The sequence below is a fragment of the Homalodisca vitripennis genome, unplaced genomic scaffold (assembly GCF_021130785.1).
Source record: "Homalodisca vitripennis isolate AUS2020 unplaced genomic scaffold, UT_GWSS_2.1 ScUCBcl_3880;HRSCAF=9674, whole genome shotgun sequence".
Lineage (NCBI taxonomy): Eukaryota > Metazoa > Arthropoda > Insecta > Hemiptera > Cicadellidae > Homalodisca > Homalodisca vitripennis.
In genome coordinates this window covers 12,850-34,401 of record NW_025779994.1, presented here as the reverse complement: position 1 = coordinate 34,401, position 21,552 = coordinate 12,850, and the positions used below count along the sequence as shown (strand labels likewise).

The window sequence follows — 21,552 nt, the reverse complement described above, 5'->3', positions numbered from 1 at the left end:
CATTGCCATTTCCCCTTCATTGGGAGTTATTTTCGATTAATGTGTAATTTATGATTGAATAATATTTGTTTATTGTAAAATTAGAGCTATGAAAGTACGAATTATAAGTACAAATATTCAACCTCCAATGAAAAATAAGTAATACAATGACAATTTAATTCATTCAATTCTGATAATGATATAAGAAAATTATATCCTTAAAAACATGATTTAGATAAAGGTTAAAACATCTAAGTGGTATGTTTTTAGAGAAACTTTCAGTTCGACAATTTAATCAAATTTATTCATTTTACTTTTAACTTGATTTATAAAGAACTGTTGATGTATTTTTTATTTGTACTATTTATATATTTTTATGAAGAATGTTGTGTATTTTCTCAAGTAATTAGGAATACAGTTGCAGATATTGAGGGACTAAATACCAATTTTAGTAACTTCATTTAGTAGAAAAATGTTTTTGTTGGATAATATTTCGATTCATAATTTATTTAAAGCTAAGAACCTGTTACATATTATTATAATAAAATATTTCTTGACATTCCTGAGTGAAATGATAGTAATTACTAGAACTAGAATATTTCGGAAACGTACTCTATTTTATTGCTCTCCGTCACATCTTAAACGCCTCTTGGAGAAATACTGATATAATTAGATATATGTTAGAAGTGTCTGTGGTGTAAGCAATGGATATTTTAAAAACTTTAATTTTAGGACTTTTCCAAATCTTACTAATTAACCACTGTTATCTATCTCTCCTTGATTACAATGATAATTCTACTCAGACGATTAGGTATTCCATTGCATCTGTGAACTAACCTATTTTATTTATAATAAATATACACCTCTGCTTATTATTCTATCTTATTGTTCCGTATCAAAATTCAAAGTATTCCTAGATGAAAGTTGGAATTCTGTTGTAGTCTGAGAACAATCCTAGGTACCGCAATTTTGAGGTATTAAATAGTACTCTGAAAAAATAAAATCTCAGCATTTAAGCCCATCTCGCTGCTATAATTTATTCGACTTTTGCTCGCACATGAAATAATATACTTGGTCCATTACTCTGCCAAATTAGAGGTTCCTACTTATTGTGACTATGGTCATCGGAAGAAAACTACATTTTGGGAACAAATTTGTATTGCTCTATATCATATTTGCGAGGACAATGCTATTATCTGGAACACTAGTGCTGACTAGTAAGCTTCTGGTAATTTCAAAGTAACAAAAGGTGATATAAAAAATTGCAATCTCCCCACTCAATCCTGTTTCATTAATCCAACAGGAGTTCCACATTGTCTTTAAACGGGTCGTAATTTGGACTGTTGCTATAAAAAGAAGTTCACTAGTGTTCGTGGGGTAAGTTGTGGTTATCGAGAAAACTACATATTGACATCTTATTTCGACCCGTTGGTCTTTCATGTTTTAAAGTACCAATACAGGTTTGTTTTCAGGAATCCAAATGTAGACTCAGATAATTTTCACAGTGACTGTTACGAACTAACAGTAATTTTGAAAATCTCACACTGGGCAATCAATCCTGTCATGTTATTACATTACTGTCTTTATATATTGCCTACAAGAAAGATTTCATTCCAAACCCAAACCTTGTCAGATACTCGTCCAGTCCGTACAAACCTTAAATGGAAGGAGTCTGTGGCAACCCTTTATTCGTTAAAAAAATTCAACCATATCAGTAGTTTCTGAGGAACTTTTGGACATAAATGAAAAGTTAATATATAACATATTTCGCTTAATGAACTCATCTTTATTAAAATTCGGTTAAAAATTCTTCCAAACTTGCCACGTATAGTATTTTATAAATTACGATTTTCAGTATATTCAATACACAATTTAACTAAATAATATATTTTATGAAAGAGCAGTATATGTCTAACTATTAAGAAAAATTAATCATATAATTTTAAATTTATATAGATTATCTGAAAGAAGAATCCGTTACAGTAATTTGCCTTACTGTATTACCGTTAGGTAATAACGTATACTTAAATTTAAGTAGACATGAAATAGAGTTCCTAATTCACAAAGGAAGTTGATTCCAAATTTATTCTGAGAGAAAATGAACGTTGGAACAGCTGGCTCTACCTTTGGCCTTCTCTCTGCCTTTATCTTTACAGTTGACGTAATTGAAATTGAAATTTCTGCATTGCTTTGCTGTCGCATGACTGATGTGTTTCACAAGATATTACTTGTGCACTCCAAAAATTAATCAACGTTAAATTAATTAAATACGACGGATATAATATACGTCTTATCAAGGACTTAATTAATTCACTTCAGATAGAGTATTGAGGTACTGTCAAACAACAATTACTATTTTAACTATGAATCCATTGCATTTGATAAATGTGTTTAACTATATTGTTTAATAAATTTGTTATTTTTATATAACTAACTAATTAGATAATGAATTATTTATCACAGTGCATAAAAAAAATTTTGTATAGAATTTCAAGATGTTGAGCTGTAATACAGAATCCTAATCTTATAAAGAGATTTAAGTGTCAAAATGTATGAGAAATATTATAAAGATAACCGTTGAAAGCACCGTTATATTAAAATAAATGCTACTTAAGAATCACATGTCTTAAATTGATTTTACTTTTACATTCATAAAAAATATAACTAAGAAAATGGAGAAAAGGTATATAATTTAGATATGTTGCCAAGCATTTTCTACATTCATGGCTAAAATCGACCTTCATAAATTCCTTAAACCTTGTACACAGCTCTTTGTAACAGCAAACCCGGACATTTTAAGTTACATTATTATAAAAACTGAGAGTGTAATCTATGGTTACAATTAGCAAAAACTATTTCTAAAATAATAGTTCATTTTTAACTATGGTTAGTACTCTTGTTTTCAGATTTTTCAAAAAGTTCAGTGTGTCACGTAGCTACAGGTGACAAAATGTTGTGGTATCAAAAATATTGCGTATATGATTGTTCTATTTATGGGCCTTTAGCTTTTAATGTGTACTAAGAAAAGTGATACAAAGAAATAATTAAGTTTGGAATATGCTTTTAATGTGTACTATGAAAGGTGAACCTAAAAAAATAATTAGGAAATAATTAGGTGTGAAATATACCGCTAATATATAGGACCCACCATTTGCATCACTTAGTAAAAAAGAAAAAGGGGAAAGGGAAACACAATTAAAAAAACATATACCAAAGAGACATTTCTACTATATTGAAAAGTAAAAATTTCTATCGTTATTCCTTGACAATGTGTAATATACTTGGTAAATACTGCTCTAGCAAAGAATATTTTATAGGAGATAACGGGCAGTAGCGTAGGTTGTATATTCTTGGTCAAATCACAAACAGGGTATGTTTCTATTACATAAAAATTGAACCACGAATAAATAAGTAACAATCATTGACTTTCATTTCGTTTACATATTTTTTTGCGAGGGAGGTCGGTGAGAATTTTATTTTCATTACAGCATATTATTAATTTTTCAACCGAAGAGTGGGAATATTAAAAAACATCAGACAATATAGTATTGGCCAATTTTTTTAACACTGGGCAGGAAAGACGATGTACTTTTACCAGTTATATAGTAATAAATTACGTTGTTTTATGCTATAAATTATCAACGCCTGAATTATTATAGTTTGCAAACTTTAACAACAGTAAACCTCCCACTAAGCTATCAAACTATTGAATCAATATTTATAATCACACAACAAAAACGCTAAAAAGATTAAGCTCCCCTCAGGTTTAATTGTAATTATCACTTTTCTGATATTAAAATTCATATAGTTAATAGCATCTAGTATGAGCTCAGACTCTCTGTAACTGATAAAATGTCAATCGCCTATAAGAGCGGTTGAACGTTAGTAGGGCATTAGCTTATTTTTAGACATGAAAAACTCGCTGTACTCGATAGGATGGCATAGTTAATTTGCCAAGGGTCAGTCTAGAAATTGGCAATAAAGCTTTTAGATACTTTTGACAGGAGATATACACTGTTTTGCCACCTGCTTTGGAGAGCCTTAACTACCGTTCGTTTGGAACTCATTTAAAAATATTTTTATATAATTTAATTTAGTTTTACAATGATGATTATTTATCCTTTTGGTATGAAATTTGTTTTGTACATCAGCATGTAATTTTGAAGAACGCTTGCTGAATAAAGCCATTATGTATTTATTTTTGAATAACTCGGTCACTTATGTAAGGAATTGTGAACTTCATTTTATTTTGCTTTGTAATTACATATTTCTTAAATTTATTAGATTAATTAAATTGTTTATCTTATTAATATTCGATTTTTTCTCTAAGCGTATTTAATATTAAGCGAATGATAATTTAAATTGTATTTTATACAACTTTCATTATTTTTAACACAATAATCCACATGCTTGAGCCTTACCTCGGCCCTTGCCTCGTATCGTAGCACGTGCCGCCGTTTAGACAAGAGTGCGAACTGCAGCTCTCCGGGACACTGAAGTCCCTGGCGTCACAAACACACTCGGCCGTCTCCTCAACCCTTGGACCCGCCAGGACGGTGGTGTTACCATTCACTATGTGCAGAGCTGGCAGGATATTCCTCCTTGTTCTACATCCACTGTCTCCTTCACACAGCTCCTGGTCTTGACATTGCTCCTCTCCGATAGAAAATATGTTCGCAGAAAGTGCGCTAATACACTCTAAAACAATCTAATAAAAAAACGTCTACGTGAATAACACTGCCGTACATAAATGTCGCATTTTAAAACCGAAATTTTATAAAATTATACATAATAATTCAAACATGTTCATTTATAACATAAAAATATATAAACCAAATTTTATTTTGAAACTAGAGATTAAAGAAGACGTATTAATGGGTTATACAATTTTTAGAAAATGATTTCACATATTGTTTGTGGTTTATCATTTATATTAAATCATGAAATAGATAAAGTATGTTTTCAATAAAAGTTTAAGTATAAACTAGTGCGTGTTATTAGTAATAAGGAATTTATTTATGACAAATTTCATGAAATGAAATATTTCTGCATTTGAGGCGAAAAATTAGGGCCTCATGGCCCTTTCTTACATTGATCCTTACATGATGATTGATTTTTTTCATGATGATTTCTGAATTTATTTTGATACAGAGTGTTCTTAGAATCTGCTAATGTAATACAGATTATATAAGAACGACATGCTGCATTATTGTAGGTGAGAACTTATCCTTCAATGTAAACTAAACACACCAATTATTTGTTACGAAATTACTTAAAATTGATAAGATAAATAAGTATGAAATTATTTACTGTGATTTCTTCAAATGTACTAAAAGATATCGTATACTCTTCTCAACTCATAAACATCCAAACTATTAAAAAGTACATGATATTTTATATTTGTTACATATACGAGTATGATATATGTTAATTTAAATTTAAACGACTCACTGTGTTTCTGTTCAACAACATTTCCCCGAGTAGTCTGACAGGCTTAAAGTATTCTGAGTGTTCCTTGACACAGAAGCGGACTCCGGTGTATAGCTTGCCGCCTCTACTACTGTCCCCAGGGCTGGGCTGTACATTGAACACTAACACGTTATCTGTATCTGTCTCTAGTAACTGTCCGACTACCTCTCTGAATGTTTCCAGCCTGCTTACGGTGGAATTTCCTTTCTGAAAATCAATAACAAGATTTAAAAAATTTTCATTTTTGTATCTTTAAACAGTTATTTATTAAAAAAATATATTTCTAAACAGTTTTCAAATAAATGTTTTTCTAGTAAAATATTTTTGAAGTAAACACATATTTTGGAATGATATATTTTGATTCTCGAGTCACACATGAACTAGTTAATACAAAAATAAATATTGGCTATATTGACTATTACAGGTTGCCTTTATGTATAAAACAAAACTATGGTGTCTTTTAAATTATACAGGAATCTTACAACTAATGTGAATCTAATGAACGATTTTCTGAAATGTAAAAAGTTATTTATATAATATTAATTTTAACTCAGTACATTTATATTATATTTTATTTTAATATTCCGTAAATTTACTAAAACTATTATCCTCGTAAATAAGCACTGGAAACCTAAAAAATACCCTCCAAACCAAAAAGTTGAGATTCTAAAAATGAATTAAAAGTGTCTTTAAAATTCAATCATATAACCCAGGAATACTATTTTTTTGAATACTATACACATTATAAACTTATTATTATCTATTTTACTTAGGTTATTAGGCTTTAAATTATGATATAACTATATCTTTACATATTGTAAATTTAATTAATTTTAAATATTAACAACTAACACTTTTTACTTTTGAATGCTGAACATTGTTTACTAAATTATTAGACTTTTTAGAAAAAAAATTAACAAATAATATGTCTAAAAATTACATTAAAAATTTTAAACGTGTGTATATTTTTACAAAATAGGTAGAAAATTGTGAACCGAATTTGAACGCGTCGATAAATTTTTTTAAATAAACGTTTAAATACATTTCATTTTATTAATTTGTGTTTATTATTTCCTCTTATTTGATTGTTAACAAAGGCTAGAATTACCTAGTTTCCTAGTTGAACGTATTTTATAGTTTTAAGTAACTGCGGGTTTTTAGTTAAATTATTTGTTAATCATCAGCAGCTATATGTTAAATGGATTCAGAACTTGACCGCGTTTATCCTTCTGTGACGTAATTATTTTAAAGAATAAACATTTATGTGCATTTTGTTTATTATTGGAAATATTAATTATAGTATATTTAAAATGGTAGTTTTGTTGATTTACATGTAAGAAAATAGTGTACTAGTTTTGGTTTGTTATGTAACTAATAGTTTTGTAAAAATATTGGATATATTATTGAAAGAATGCTTTTTGGGATAGTTAAATTATTGTTATACTCCTAAAACTGTTACCTTAAATTTCACAAGCAATTTTTTTAAACAAAAGTCCGTAAAGTACTTTGTAAAAGCACTAATGATGTAATATAATGGTCCCCTGCGATATTTATTAAACTAAAATAGGCATAAAATGAGTCACATATTTATCAGTGTTCATGGTGAGACAATCAAAGGTTAGACTTATTATTATATAAGGTTTGGCGTATATCTGAAAATTTCGGTTTAAAAACAAATTATACGTGATTTCCGATGGCACAGCTGAGTTTGCCTTGTTACCCTGATCAATATGTATCAAAATCCTATATTAACAACTCACATGTGTAATTGAAAATTTTAGACGTTTAAAACATTTACAACTTAAATGTATACAACTTAATCAACAAAACATTAACTATTAAATCTGTTATAAGCTTTTTGTCACATTTATTATTGGGTCAAATCCTATATAAAGAGGCAAGGTGTTATACGTAAAAACATAAAATGATTATCTAGAAACTGTGAACATGTAAGAGTTTAAAAGCCCTTAAAGGCTGAGATTGGTTTATCATGTTCCATATAATACACTAGCTTTATTCGGTAAATCCTATTATCCTTTACCTCAGTGACACCTTGAACGAGTGTGAATGGAATAATCTTCATAAAGCTACAGAAGGATCGTTTAAATACATGGAATATACTATCCTGTATTTTTTTAATAAAATAGATTTAATATATGTAATCATGTGAGTTTCAATATTAGGAATATTAAAATTATGATATCTATTAATTCGTTCTGTACAAAGCATAACTATACAATAAATCAAGAACTTTTGCAATCAAAATTATAATTTATGTGAAGAGGTTTATTAAATTTATTTAAATACATGAATATGCAATGTTGCAATGGCTGATAAATCTGAATAGGCAACATCGTGAAGATTAAAATATATTAACAATAAAAACGTAAGGCCGAATGCATCTGTTTGTTATCCCTCCTCGCAATCATTGCATAACATTAATGTTTGTTTTATATGACGTGTATAGAGTAATTAGAATGATTTTCGTACAGTCTCTCACCTAATATGTTGTGTGCAGTACGTGTTATTTATCCTTATTTCTGGAGTGACGTAGTTGGATTAGTCTTGACGTGATATACATGCATAAGTAATTTAACAGGGACAGCTAAATGATCATACATTTATTATATATATTTTTTGACATTTTATTTCACCTTAAGCATTTAGTTTTTATTGACAAATAAAGAAGAGGATTAATTTCAAACCATAATTCATAAAGCTCTTTTCTTGTTGGATAAAACGATGGCACATATTAGTCCGTTTAATACTTCGTTACAACATCGTTTAACATTACTTTATCCCTTTGAAGACACTCGCAATTGCTTCGATTAAGCTTGATGCTATAACTTAGGAGATGCTATAACACAGTATTTGAATAATAAAATGATAGTACTATTATACCTATTAGTTTTATTTTTCAATAAGGAACTTCTACTATTTACGTATTGCACTACTATTTAAGTATTGTACGTAAACATTGTTGTTCTAAATTTTTATGTACATTACAGTTATTATATTTATGTATTACAAATAATAATGTATCGCCTCACCACAATGAAATCTCGGTCCGTGACTCCCTGGAAGGTGACGACCTCTGAATGGTACCAGTCTGCCATTGTAATCTGTCTCACCATGACAGTGACTGAGGAAACGACTGTGTCCAAAGACTGTCTGGAGTCCCGCACCCTGACCCTCAGCCGGTAATCCCCCTCCGCTGTATCACCGGATATCCTGAGGGTCCCAGTCTCCTGGTCCAAGTGGAACTGTGGAGACGGGCTCGACTCCCAGTAGAAACTCTTGTCTGGCAGGTCCCAATCATCCTTATCCTCTACGTACATTCGGCCCACTTCCATGTCTTCTATGCTTCCCTTGAATTCAGTTTATTTAGAAAATAATTGTTATAAAAGTGTAATAAATAATAGTTATTATTTATGTGTTAATAAACGTAAACCACCATAAGCTTATTTAATTTAATGGAAATACTAATAATTTCTCTTATATCATAATATCACTAAACTACTTTGTCGATTTCACTGAAATATATGCAAACATGTAAAATGTTTGAACTAAATGCTACGAACAGATCTAACCTAAACAAAACGATATGTTGATATACTCAGAGGCCGCTAATTCGGCTGAAACCTAAATCTGGCGCAGCTTTACTAGAGTCCCAGACTGTAGTTTTCTCAGCTGGCCAAGCTATAACAGTGAATGGCTGAGGTCTGTGAGAATATTCGGCGTTTTTGTAACCACGCACTTTTTATTAACTCAGATAAAATTGCCATTATTTTATCTTTGGATCTTTAACTGTGATTTAAGTTAAATGATCTATCAATAATAAACTTTTTAATATTCAATGTTGAAACGTTGGTATTGGTCTTTTATATTTTTTATTTGGGTGAAATTTAAGTTACAGGTCGATTTGTTTTAAAGTAGTTTTAGTGTTAGTTTTTTCATAGTAAAACTCAAGTAGGTCTTTAGTACTAACAGAATACAAACTCATTCCAATAGTTTGAGCTCCGTCTCCACTAATTGCACTAAAATATTTAAACTAAATTATAACATACGCTATAGCAACTGCGGCTATAGCGATATTCACATAAAACCTTATTTATGAGCGACTTTCTGTGGGCTGCAAGTAGTAGCCTAACAAACTGAAATGTAAATCAGTGAGGGCCTCAAGTTGTAGCCAACTTAGCTGAGGGCCAGAACGTGGTCTTAAATCGGTGACCTGATGAAGAGAACAGCCATAGTGATCCGGAGATCTCAGAGGGCAATCATATAATCTTAATTCCGATGGCAAAGGTCTAATGCTCAATGTTATGCAATAATATAATTGATATACAATAATGTATAATGGCCTACTCACTTTTAACTTATATACAAGAATGTCCGTAGTCCCAGCAACCATTCTGTTGTCATTCACATCACCGATGACGACAGTGAGAGTAGATGTGCCTATCATTAACGGATCTCCGGAGTCCTGTATGGTGATGGGTAAATGGTACTCTTTGTGGCGTTCACGATCAAAACTGACAAGAGATGACACAATTGCCACGCCATGGCCATTGTCTCCTCCTGAAATTTGTGGAAAACTAATTTATAAATTATAATAATTTAAAATAATAATTTTGCTAATACTTTCATGTAATTATTTTATATAGGTATAACAGCATGCACGTGGTCCTCTATTATTAGAAAACTATCTTGAAGAAAACTTCTGTCTTCGAAAAAAAGACGAGAAGCAAAATTAATAAACGTAGAATGTATGTAAGAATGCCTTTAACAGTTAATTATGTATTAAGGCCTTTAACAAACAAACTTTAAAAAAGGTAATCAAAGTAATATTTTTTAACAAATTGTTCAAATGGTATACTTAGAACATAACATAATAACATTTAAATACCTGGGCTTTGAACATAAATGTACAGCAATTACAAGTTGACGATACAGAGTTATTTTTCATAGAATAAAAATTGTGTAACGGCTAATTGACACAATTTATTTCATTGGTTTATATCATGCACTACATGTAATATTAATTCACTCATAACAGCCAATTTCATGACTAACTCGGATTAGTATCGACAGAGAAGAGCCGGTTCAGGGAATGGTTAGCGGCAGGGTCCAAGTGAAATGTATAGGGCGGTCCGTTCTCTTTGGCATGGTCATCCATATCTTGTGCGAATAACTCCAGCAGTGTGCGAGGCGCTGTGTTCTCCAGGAGGATGGGACGATATTCTACGAGCAGACGGGGAGCATTGTCATTTACGTCTAAAACGTTCACGGTCAGAGTGGCTGTCGTAGTCCGCGGTGGGTCTCCATCTCCCGAAGCCGTGATAAGAATCTGAAAAAGTATATGTTTTATAAATCCATATCTATTAAATTTAATAGGTGGCCACTCCAATAGTAAAATTTGAGGCTAATTTATAAAGTATTTATGTATCGGTTGTATTGATTTTCATGATTTTCAGACAGAAGCATAACACTAGAATGTAACGTTGATAGTATATAATTTGTTGCCTCTTAAAAATTTTTTCTGTGTATCATAAAACCGATATGTAGAATTCATCTAAATTTTTGACCTTCCAGAATGATATTTTACATTTTGTATGATAATAGCAGTAACAATATTTACAGACACAATAACTAAGGTATCATAAAATATATAAATATAAATTATATTCCACTAAAAAATATTTTAGCATTTAAAAATACGTTTTATAAAATTTAACCTTTATATTATGTAATACGAAATATGTAAAATTTAAATGGATATTTTTATGAAGTTGTACAGCACAAAGTCAGTATATCATTCAATTTAACATTGATTGCACGAAAATAAAAATAATGTATTAACTAGCCTGGAGGTTCTGTTCCAAACATTATATTGCCAAATTATATCACTATATTATTAGTCAGAATTACTAACCGTAAATTTGACGTTTTACTGTAAAAATTATAAGAAACCATTATAAGCTCATATGATTAAACAACAATAAAATTTTACAACAAAATTGTTTCAGCCGTTTAGTTCCAATTTCCAACAAAAGTACTAATTTTTAATTTAAGAAATGTTGTAACATCATATCAATAATTTAAAAATCAAGGTAACCAGGCGGCTATAACCGGGTATAAGATAATTCTCCTTCCCTTTTTTAAATAAAATTTTAGTTCTGTATATAATTTACAAATATTCCACAAATAACTGGCTAGAAAGCTTTTGTTTATAGTATAGTAAAAGATATACTCCTTCTATATAACTATAATATTGCATCTATAAATATTTATCGAACACTACGTATACATATTGAACATCACACAAAGCTTTGAGAGAGCTGTTGTGGAATTAAAGTTCCGATAAGGTACCGGTCTGTTGTACAGTTTAAGTCCGTCACAGTAACATGTATGACAGACAAGGGAAAGCCTCCATAAGCTCACAAGAGCAGAAGGCTTACCGATGCAGAAGCTGATTACACGTTGACCTTCGGAGTTTAGTTTCTCATCAACCGCAATCGACAAATATCTTCATGTAAAAATGACCGTTCATATATTTGAGAAAGTTAAGTTCATAACATGACAGCTTAAATTGGGTGCTGCTATAATCAAAGTTAAGTAGTTATTCCTAAAATAACTGTAAACATTTAACTGCGCCTGTAGTCTGACCCGGTTGGTTTACTATACATATGTTAATAAAGAAATATATTTTTGGAGAACAATCACCCAAGCAAGACTAATAGTATATATAAAAAAAATTCGAATTAAAAGAATGGTTTGGCAATATTGTTTATAATTTTGTATAACCTTAATAATTAGATATTATTAGATTTATCGTTCTTAAATTTCACACCTCAGCACTAGGCAAACTCATCTCTTCAGCGTATGTTGAATATAATAATTTTTGTAGGTATTACAATTGCTTATTACATGTATACTGGCCAGGTTTATATAGCCGCCTTATTATTTTGTTTCATTGTTTTTTATTGTTTTGTATTTTACTGTTCTAAATATTGGCGACCGTGCTACGATATTTTAAATTCGTGACTTGCCGTACGTCAACTGACTGTATTTAGGGGTGAATTACTTAAGACAGCTAGTTTGTGTCAAAGAATGAAGTCTCGCACCCGCAACTCACTCATGTTCCACTTCAAACATTTATGACTTACGATGGGGAAGTCTCCAAAAGATGAGGATACTTTGATGGAGCAATTCTCTCTTAGGAAATGACAATACGAATGATTTATACGTCCAAGGATTGAGGGGAATCAGTGTTCATAAAGATAATGCTAAGAAAACTCCATGAATCAGCATGAGCTGACTGTTATATTCTGTTGTAATATTAAAATTCGGAAGTTACACCTAATATACACTGACGGACATCTAATAAAACGTGTATCGTTCATAAACTTTTTAAATTATCCGCCGGAACTCTAGTTTAAGCATTGTCACAAATTTAGGCACTATCCAGCTGATAAGGGCAATATCTTTAGACTCTCTTAACAGAGCAGCTGCTTAATACACTGAATTCTATAAATAAAACTGCTCCTTCCTACTTAATAGTGTATAAATCATTGCCTGAAAGTTATCTTAAATCTAGACTCTTCACTACCCTGCATATGAATCACGTACTAGACCACACTACTATGTATGATAGACCTGTCAAGCCAATGTTTTTTTTATTTCGTTTAAGGTCCTCTAGTCTTAAAGTACTGCAGTGCGAAATTACTGCAAACTAACCTCTAATTTCTGCACATTTGTTGGATAAGCTTTATCACAGGTAGATAAAAAGCTTGAACACTCTCGGCCCACGCCTATAGAAGATAATGAGTTTCAAAATTGAACCCTCGAACACTCTCTCTTCTGCTAATTAAATTCCGGAAAATTTAATACCCTCGCATTTATGATGCTAATCTTCACTCAATTCCTCATGATATCAAAGAATCCTATTCTAACCCTAAACCGCTTTTCAACTATGGTATGTTCACCATTTCTGTCGTCAGGAAATTTACCCCGCGCGAACATCAAAGTGTAATTATAACCATTGTTTGTCATGTCTGCGTTTCACATTATCTCTCACTTTAGCTATAATAATAAGATATTTTAGTAGAAACAACACAGTATTTACCTTATGAATAGCACTTCTCTCCCTGTCAAGCGGCCTCTGCACGGTGATTCTACCGTCCTCACTGACGTGGAAGTGTCGCCTCCTGTCGCTCTCGCGATGAATGCTGTAGGTCACTCTCCCCTGCCCTCCTTGGTCCGGGTCTCTAGCAAGGAAGGTATCAACCAGGGTGCCCACCTCCACGTCCTCCTGAAGTGAGACAGTCGAGCTCGTCTTGTCGAAACGTGGACTATTATCGTTAGTGTCACGGAGCCTCACAACCACCCAGGAGCTAGCCACGTGGTTCTTATCTTCCGTGCTGTTCGGTCCCTAGACCAGTTAATGTTTCTCAATGAACTTCATATTAGTCATATATTAGCCATAAAGTGTATAATGTTTATTAATATTCTATGGGTAACGGATAAATTGTCGAGTTATGAGCAATAAATTAGATTGTCATTGTTGCTATAGGGTTTTAATGCAGAGCACTTTATTCTATGTATAAAAATAAATGTCGCAATGAAATTAACCTTACGGGTAGAAAATAAATGTTATAGAGCATATTTTTATTTACTAATTTACTTCTCTAATATTATGGTTACCTTATACATATTTAAATTTGGCATAATAGGTTTTACTTAGATGGACATAAGAAATCCATTTTTATCATATATCAACTAAGTCTTAAAGATAACATTAGAAATATATGTTATACAAAAAGCCTAAATTATTTGCTTATCATGCAAACCTCTTTACTGAGAACTGCGTAGGTAATTTGTAACGTCATTATACTTTATCAAAACCACAAATATGTTTTTAATAAGTATAAAACAAATTACTAGGTAATGTTTAACTAATAATTCAGACATTATCAAAACCTTACAGTACAAACAGTTATGTGGAAACACGATGAAAGTCAGAGAGGCAATTCACCTGGTCATTCACCTGTATATTTTGAACCGGAAGCCCGAACTCTGCAACTGGTCCTCGTAATCCAGGGGGTTGGTAACCCTGAGAGAACCTGTACCATCAGGATTGCGCACCATCATGAACTTGTCTGTGCCCAGTCCACTGCCTTCAACCACCTGAGGTCATCTAACATTAGCGGTGGGAACGTATGTTTTATTTTCATAAGTGTTTTCAATACACTATATAAAAAACCAACTGTTCTAAAACTAATATATTTTATGGAATATTTAACATAAAATACCATTGAAACGTAATCATATTTGCAACCTTAGTGGTCTGGAAACCTACACAGGTATTTTTTGTACACTTTGATGTTAGATCAATACATTGAAACATTGTTATGACGGACCTTGTAATAGAAGTCGTTGGTCTCATCTTGATCGATAACATTAACAGTCAGGATGGCGTGGTCTGGTATCCTGCCGTCTTCTGATTCGCTGACTTCCGTTACCCACTCATCTTTGGTGAAGGCGGGCGGCATATCGTTGATATCTGATACTATGATGGACACCGTTCCTGTACCTAATAACCGATTGTGAGGTTTAACTTAATAAATATTATAGTACTGATGATTTCCACATATTTTATTTCCAGCGGTTCTCGGTACATTTCTATTGAAATAAAATCGAGAAAACATAATAATTTACTTAATATGTTCTTGTAAAAATACAAGGAGTCTTAGGTATTCAAATTAAATAAATTATTCTGTTTATTGAATCTGAAACTCTCGTACTTATCAATGTTTGTATAGCCTAAGACCAAAATAATCCACTATAATCTGTTTATAAGTTTATAAAGTTCAGGCTACATAGTACTAAACGTATTGAAACGTAATACAAATAATTTTATCTAACTTAGTACCTTAAATAGATAAAGTATTAGCTTAAAATAAAAACACGTATATATATATATATATGTATGTATGTATGTATGTATGTATATATACATTTCCGCACGTCTCATCGTACTTCTGCAGACCTTACATTCAATATTGTATTCATAAATATCAACAAAAATAAATTATTAAACTAACTAAAAATATTAACAAGATAAAAGAACTCAAATAGAATAATAAACCTATTAAATATATAAATCTATATATATATATATATATATATATATATATATATATATATATATATATATATATATATATATCAACTAGTTGTTTCCCGCGCCTTTTCACGCTTTTCTTAAGCTATGTCCGTTTATGAGAACTTCTGGTTTAAGTCAAGTATATTTCCAACGCCGATGTAGAGATTAAATTTTGGCCACGATCAAGGAACTCTGCCAAAAGTGTACTTTTATAGTCTTTGTACACGTACATGCACTTTATTATAACATGGTATAACACTCAAGCATTAAGTTCAACCAGAAATTTATTTTAAAAACAAATACACATCGTAACTTAGCGTCTTCAAATAATCATTGGCTATGTAAATTTAAGTTTTTGTGCTCGAATTGTAGTTTGAAATGTGCAGGTGCTTTGGAACCTTATTATTTATAGCATAAAACTTGTGAATATATATACAGTATATATTATAATAAATTAATATACAGAAGATACTTTTTAACCCTCCGCCGTCCATAGCCACCACTTGAAGGGAGTAATCTGGTGTCTTCTCCCGATCCAAGCAGCAAATATTAGTCCTAATCAGGCCCGAGTGAGGTTCTATGCTGAATATTGGCGTTCCCGTCTGCTCGTCTAAGACATTCTTCTCGATGTTGTAGACTAGCTGAGCATTGCCACCTTCCAATGGATCATCTTGATCCGTAGCAGTCATCGTCACTACGACCATTCCTGGATCATAAACAAAAGAATGAATTAGTAATGTATTAATGTATAAATAGTTCCTAATGTATAATATAATGTAATGTATATGTTTATTTAATCATCTTAAATATGTTTGGCTAGCGGTTTTTATGAAGCATTAATCATAATACACTAGGACCTATTATTTAAATGGAATTAAATTAACTTAAATTTTATCTAAATATAACCTGCATTCATTTGATATCAATTAAAAAATTTCCTTTGAGAAAGGCACTTATTTTTCTAGGTAGGTGGAGTTTAGCATGAAGCGTCTCAAAATTGCTAATTGTATGAAGTGTTTATTCTGTCTTATATTTATAATAGTATGTTTCTCAGGCTGACACAAAATCCGTCAGCCCAGTAAATAAACCATAACCCAGATCGGTCAACCCCGTATATATTCTTAAACTGGCTACTTTTACTTCCTTTACGTAATTCAGATACGAATATGGAATCAATATTTATGTATCTGACATTTAGTTTAATGATATAAGGATTGTAAAAATATAATCTCAAATACATTTTCTATTATATTTACCGTTTTGATACTAACCCATTCGACCAAAGTCATCACTTACGTTGCTGAAAATACATTTATTTCATAACAAAACTCATCGATGTTTTCAAAAGAAAATATATTACGCCGTTATACTGTATAACTCTCGCTTCATAAATAAAAAGAGATTTTACAAAATAAATAATATTAAATAAATAAAAAAAGATTTTACAAAATAAATAACATTATAATTTGTAATATATTTAAATGTAGAAAGTAAAATAAATTTTTTTATTATTGTTTCCTTGAATATTTCCTTGAAAGCTGTTACGTTTAGAAAAAGAAAAGAATTTCTTAGGAAACTTATTTTGTAAACTGGACATGACTAAAAGGTTTAAAGAGTGGTTATAGTTTTACGTCATCTCATCGGTATAAGTTTCGGTTTTGTTTCTGTTACCATATACTGAGAAAAATAGTAAAAGTTTTATAAATAACTTATCATAAAACTTCCAATCATATTTTCTTACAAATTAAGAGGTTTTTCTCCGCGTTCTCTATTCTGTGGCTCATTTATTGCCTTCAGAGTAAGATACCTTGGTAATTGTAAGATGTTTTTAGTAGAACAGTAAATAATGTATCATTGTTTTTCGTTTTAATTGTACAAACTATAATAAATAAGGATATTAAATGCCATGGTCGTAATAAAGGCCCGTTATACTAGCGGGTCAGATTATCGTAGTCTCCGCGAGGGGTGTTTACAAGGATTGTGGCTGCCGCCATCTAGAGGGCGGTTATCGAATATAGACCAGGAGTTAAATTTTTGATTTTCAATAAATAGTAATTTCAAGATTTGTTGAATAAAGTTAGAACCTTAATTTTGTTTGATTGCTTTGCTTAGCTTGCTATATTTTGTGTAAATTTTAATTAGCTTCATTCTCACTATGAATGTGCAGGATTTACATGCATATTTATTTTGTTTTAATGATTGATTGTTGTATAATAAAATATTATGTTATCTAAAATAAGATTGCACTAAATTACCAATTTGCAAACAAAAGCAGGTAATAACTTTACACTTCGAGTAAATAAAATTGTTATTCTAATAAATAAACATTTCTTTTATTTTTAGGCTATTTTACTGCTGTGAAAGTTGGTCCTGCATAAATGTAATTTAGAAAGTCTAAAATTTTAGTACTACAGCTAAAAGCGGGTAATAAAGATAAAAATTATCTAAAGTAAATAGTTTTGGTTGAATATATTTTTTTTTAATTTGGCTCTTGGAATTATATCTAAATCAGTCCTGTCAAAATAAATGTATTCATACCTAAATTTCCTTTATGCGGACATAATTGGGTCACGACAAGTAATCACGAGTTTATTGAACTATTTTTGGGTTAAACAAACTTCCGTTTACTATAATTAATTAGAGGGAATGATAATTCGACATTACAGAGTCTTTAAGATTACTGTTTCGTTGATTAAATTCTTCCCCCTGTTTAGGTATACCAATAAAATGTAAATGTTCGAAACAATTTTCGTTTTTCTTCTTCCTAAATTTGTTTCTGATGATCATTCATTAGCGAAGTTATGACGAATGTAATGTTGTAGTAAAATTTCACATATAATAATGATCGGGTATTTTTCGTGAAGGGAAGGAACTAGGTCAAAAATACTGCTATATATAGACTCTTAGGAAATATCTTTAAACCTAAAATTAAATCATTAAATTTTAACATATATGTGAAAGTATTTGTAATGTCATCAAACTTTGGTATATTTTTTCTAACGAAAATCTTGGATAATTGTACAGAATACAAATTTAGCTAGCGTTAGGTTTTGCACTCGGATCTGCCATAAAAAGACGATTTGTTGTGCAAATTTCAACGTTCATAAAGAAAAAACCCCTGCGTAATATTTCAAGTCACGAATGTTGGGCCGTTCTAGTGTATTGTTCAATGCCACTACAAATATGTTACAGCCGGAAACAAGTACGATTGAAGTTCATGTATAATGGATTGGCGATTCTTAAAAAGTTTTAGGACAATTAGGTTGTTTCTATAAAGACTGTATCGTTTTTAAATTTAACCTAATTATAGGGCGCAGTTGAAGGAAGAAACCGTCATTTAATTTTTTTTTTTTTTTTAAGTAAATCTCATTATTTTATTATGTATGAAGGGATTAACCTCCGTTATTTATGCAAAATATATTGGAGTTGTAACGAATGCATTTTATGTTTGCATTTGAAATACATGTCGATATTCGTTAAATATGGATAGCGATTTTATAACAACGTAGGCAAATACCAGCTGTTCCATTTTCCGTCAAATTGGTAGTACTGAGGCTCTGCAGGAAAATCGGAGCATTATCACTGACATTCTGCAAGTTGACGTGGATATCTGCATACCCCACTAAACCTCCTTCATCTTGGGCAAACACCGTGAACCTCCACTGGGGTCGTCCATGAGGGAGGTCACGGTCTAGAGGCTGGAAACAGAGGAGGAGGAAGTAAGTAAATATACATTTTATCTTACAGCTCATTCAAGCCTTCACAATTTATTTTCATGAAAATTGCACAGAATTATACCCTTAAATAACGTTAAATTTGATAAATAATATCTTTTCCATAATAAACCAACTACTTAATTTTAAATTTAACTTGTTATATTATTGTATAATGTATAGTAAGGCTGAAAATGTAACCAGTCTAAATATTCGTGACTAATTTCCTTAGTCAAAAGCTAATATAACATTTAGTCTCGCAAAATTGACTGATGTTATTCCAATTAAAATAGAATACTATCATAACACTTTACAGTTTAATATTCATGCACTGCCTGGATGCTTTCCTTGTAAATTTTAACACGATTTAAAATGTTGTTACAGCATAATTATCTACATGTTTGCCATTCATAGTACACGTAACTATATCACGCACCTGTGAAAAATTTATGTTCGTTAGTAAATATTTCACGTGCAACCTTAGCAGACAATTCAATAATATTTTGTATTGCAAGATTTTTAAACATTATTTTTTAATAACTGACAGCCCATCAGTGTTTTTATTTAATTAATTAGTTGAACTTTCAATAAATATAAGCTATGTGAACATTTAAAAGTTACTGCTAATATTTTTTATAAATAAACTTTTATTTTACTATCCCATTCATCACACTCTGAAGAAAAAGATTATAAAAGTAAAGTAGGAATCTGATTGAAATACGTTTATTTATGAGTGGACGACATCTGAAATATACGATAAGAATTTATTAGTTTTGCATAGTAATTTGTAAACGGTTAATGTTATAAAAGCAGATTATGTTTGGAACATATTGTTACGTGTTAGCCACGGTTTACCACGGAGTGTGCTATTACATTAACAGGTACGTCATAGGGATAGCTTTAAACGGCATAATAAATAATCCTGAAAGTGATGGCCTCTAAAATATATTCCGACTTAATGAACCATTGATGAATCAAAATGATTTTATTTTAAGTTTAAAGAGCAGTGGTTTGAAGCCCTGCGTGTAAACCTTTGTTAAGAGCACATATAAATATACTAATTTCTGTACGAAAAGGATCAAAAAAATAAAAATATTATACTATTGGAGAGTTTGTTTAAACTAATAAATAATTTCCCATAAGACAAGAGCTTGAAGGATGTAATTAGTTTATGTAAAACACAATATAAATAAACCTTTTAACACTTTTTTGTAAACTTTTATTTTTCTTACGATGTACATTTCGAAATCTGTGATTTCATCTTCAGGTACTATCTAAGGTTCGTATTCTATACTGTTGTCCGTATTTATAAAACGCTTTTCAAGGCTATATCTCTGACATATAATTAGTCTATTTTTCACACTGCATGACTTTTCTGGCATATTTTGTATGCATAGACTCTAATTTACTTTTGAGTATTTTGTTTAAAAGTTAATCATCTTCACTGCTAGTGACGTTTAGTCAGGCATATAAAAATTAATTTCACAATAACAGTAAATTGCTAATAAATATAATTGTTTTCCAGTCATATAAATCTTTATATTATTATTTGGCTCTTAGACTGCTGAGAAAGTCGGTCCTCTCTACAGTAAAAATTTTTTTCCCCGAAATTTCGGACTACTGACCAAGAGCGGGTAATACATATAAATTTCAAGTAAGGTAAATAACTGTTGGCTTTTATAAATAATTCATTTTTCATTATTTTGTAGCTGTAAAATCGATTTCGTTTAAAAACATTTTGTTTTTCCCAAAAATATGATCTGCTTGTGCAAAAGCGTGACATAACTATAAATTTTGAGTAAAAAAATAGTTTTTTTAATAAAATAAATCGTATTTTATTATTCGGCTCCTGGACTTCTGTGAAAATGAATCTAGTCTATAATAAATATTGGTTTCCCAAAATCTTTTATATGCTGTCGTAAGTGGGTCATAATGATAATTACTGATTAAATTTAATTTGTTTTTCGGTTTATATAAATGTTATATTATTGTTAGTCTCTTCGACTGCTGTGAAAATCGGTCCAGTCTAAAATAAATTGTTTCCCTTAAAGTTTTGTAACATTTATCTGACATAAGCGGGTCTCAACGTGTAATCATTAGTTCATTTAACTATTTTTAAGTTTTATTAGCTTCTCTTTTCGATAATAAAATAGAGTGACTGATAATTCGACATTACCAAGTGTTTGTGGCAACAGCTTCATTGCTTAAATTCGTCCCACCGTACAG

General features: G+C 30.7%; 1 protein-coding gene across 1 annotated transcript; it reads right to left on the bottom strand.

Annotated features, from left to right (window-relative positions):
• Positions 1–4,396: 4,396 nt before the first annotated feature.
• Positions 4,397–19,311, bottom strand: LOC124372719 (neural-cadherin-like; the record flags this gene model as incomplete). Its single annotated transcript, XM_046831130.1, is given in 11 exon segments — positions 4,397–4,687; positions 5,431–5,655; positions 8,499–8,816; positions 9,818–10,026; positions 10,522–10,795; positions 13,574–13,879; positions 14,483–14,500; positions 14,503–14,634; positions 14,868–15,040; positions 16,086–16,319; positions 19,131–19,311. Coding segments are annotated over 11 exon segments (2,361 nt in total), but the record flags the coding sequence as incomplete, so codon positions are not given.
• Between the last annotated feature and the right edge of the window lie 2,241 nt (positions 19,312–21,552).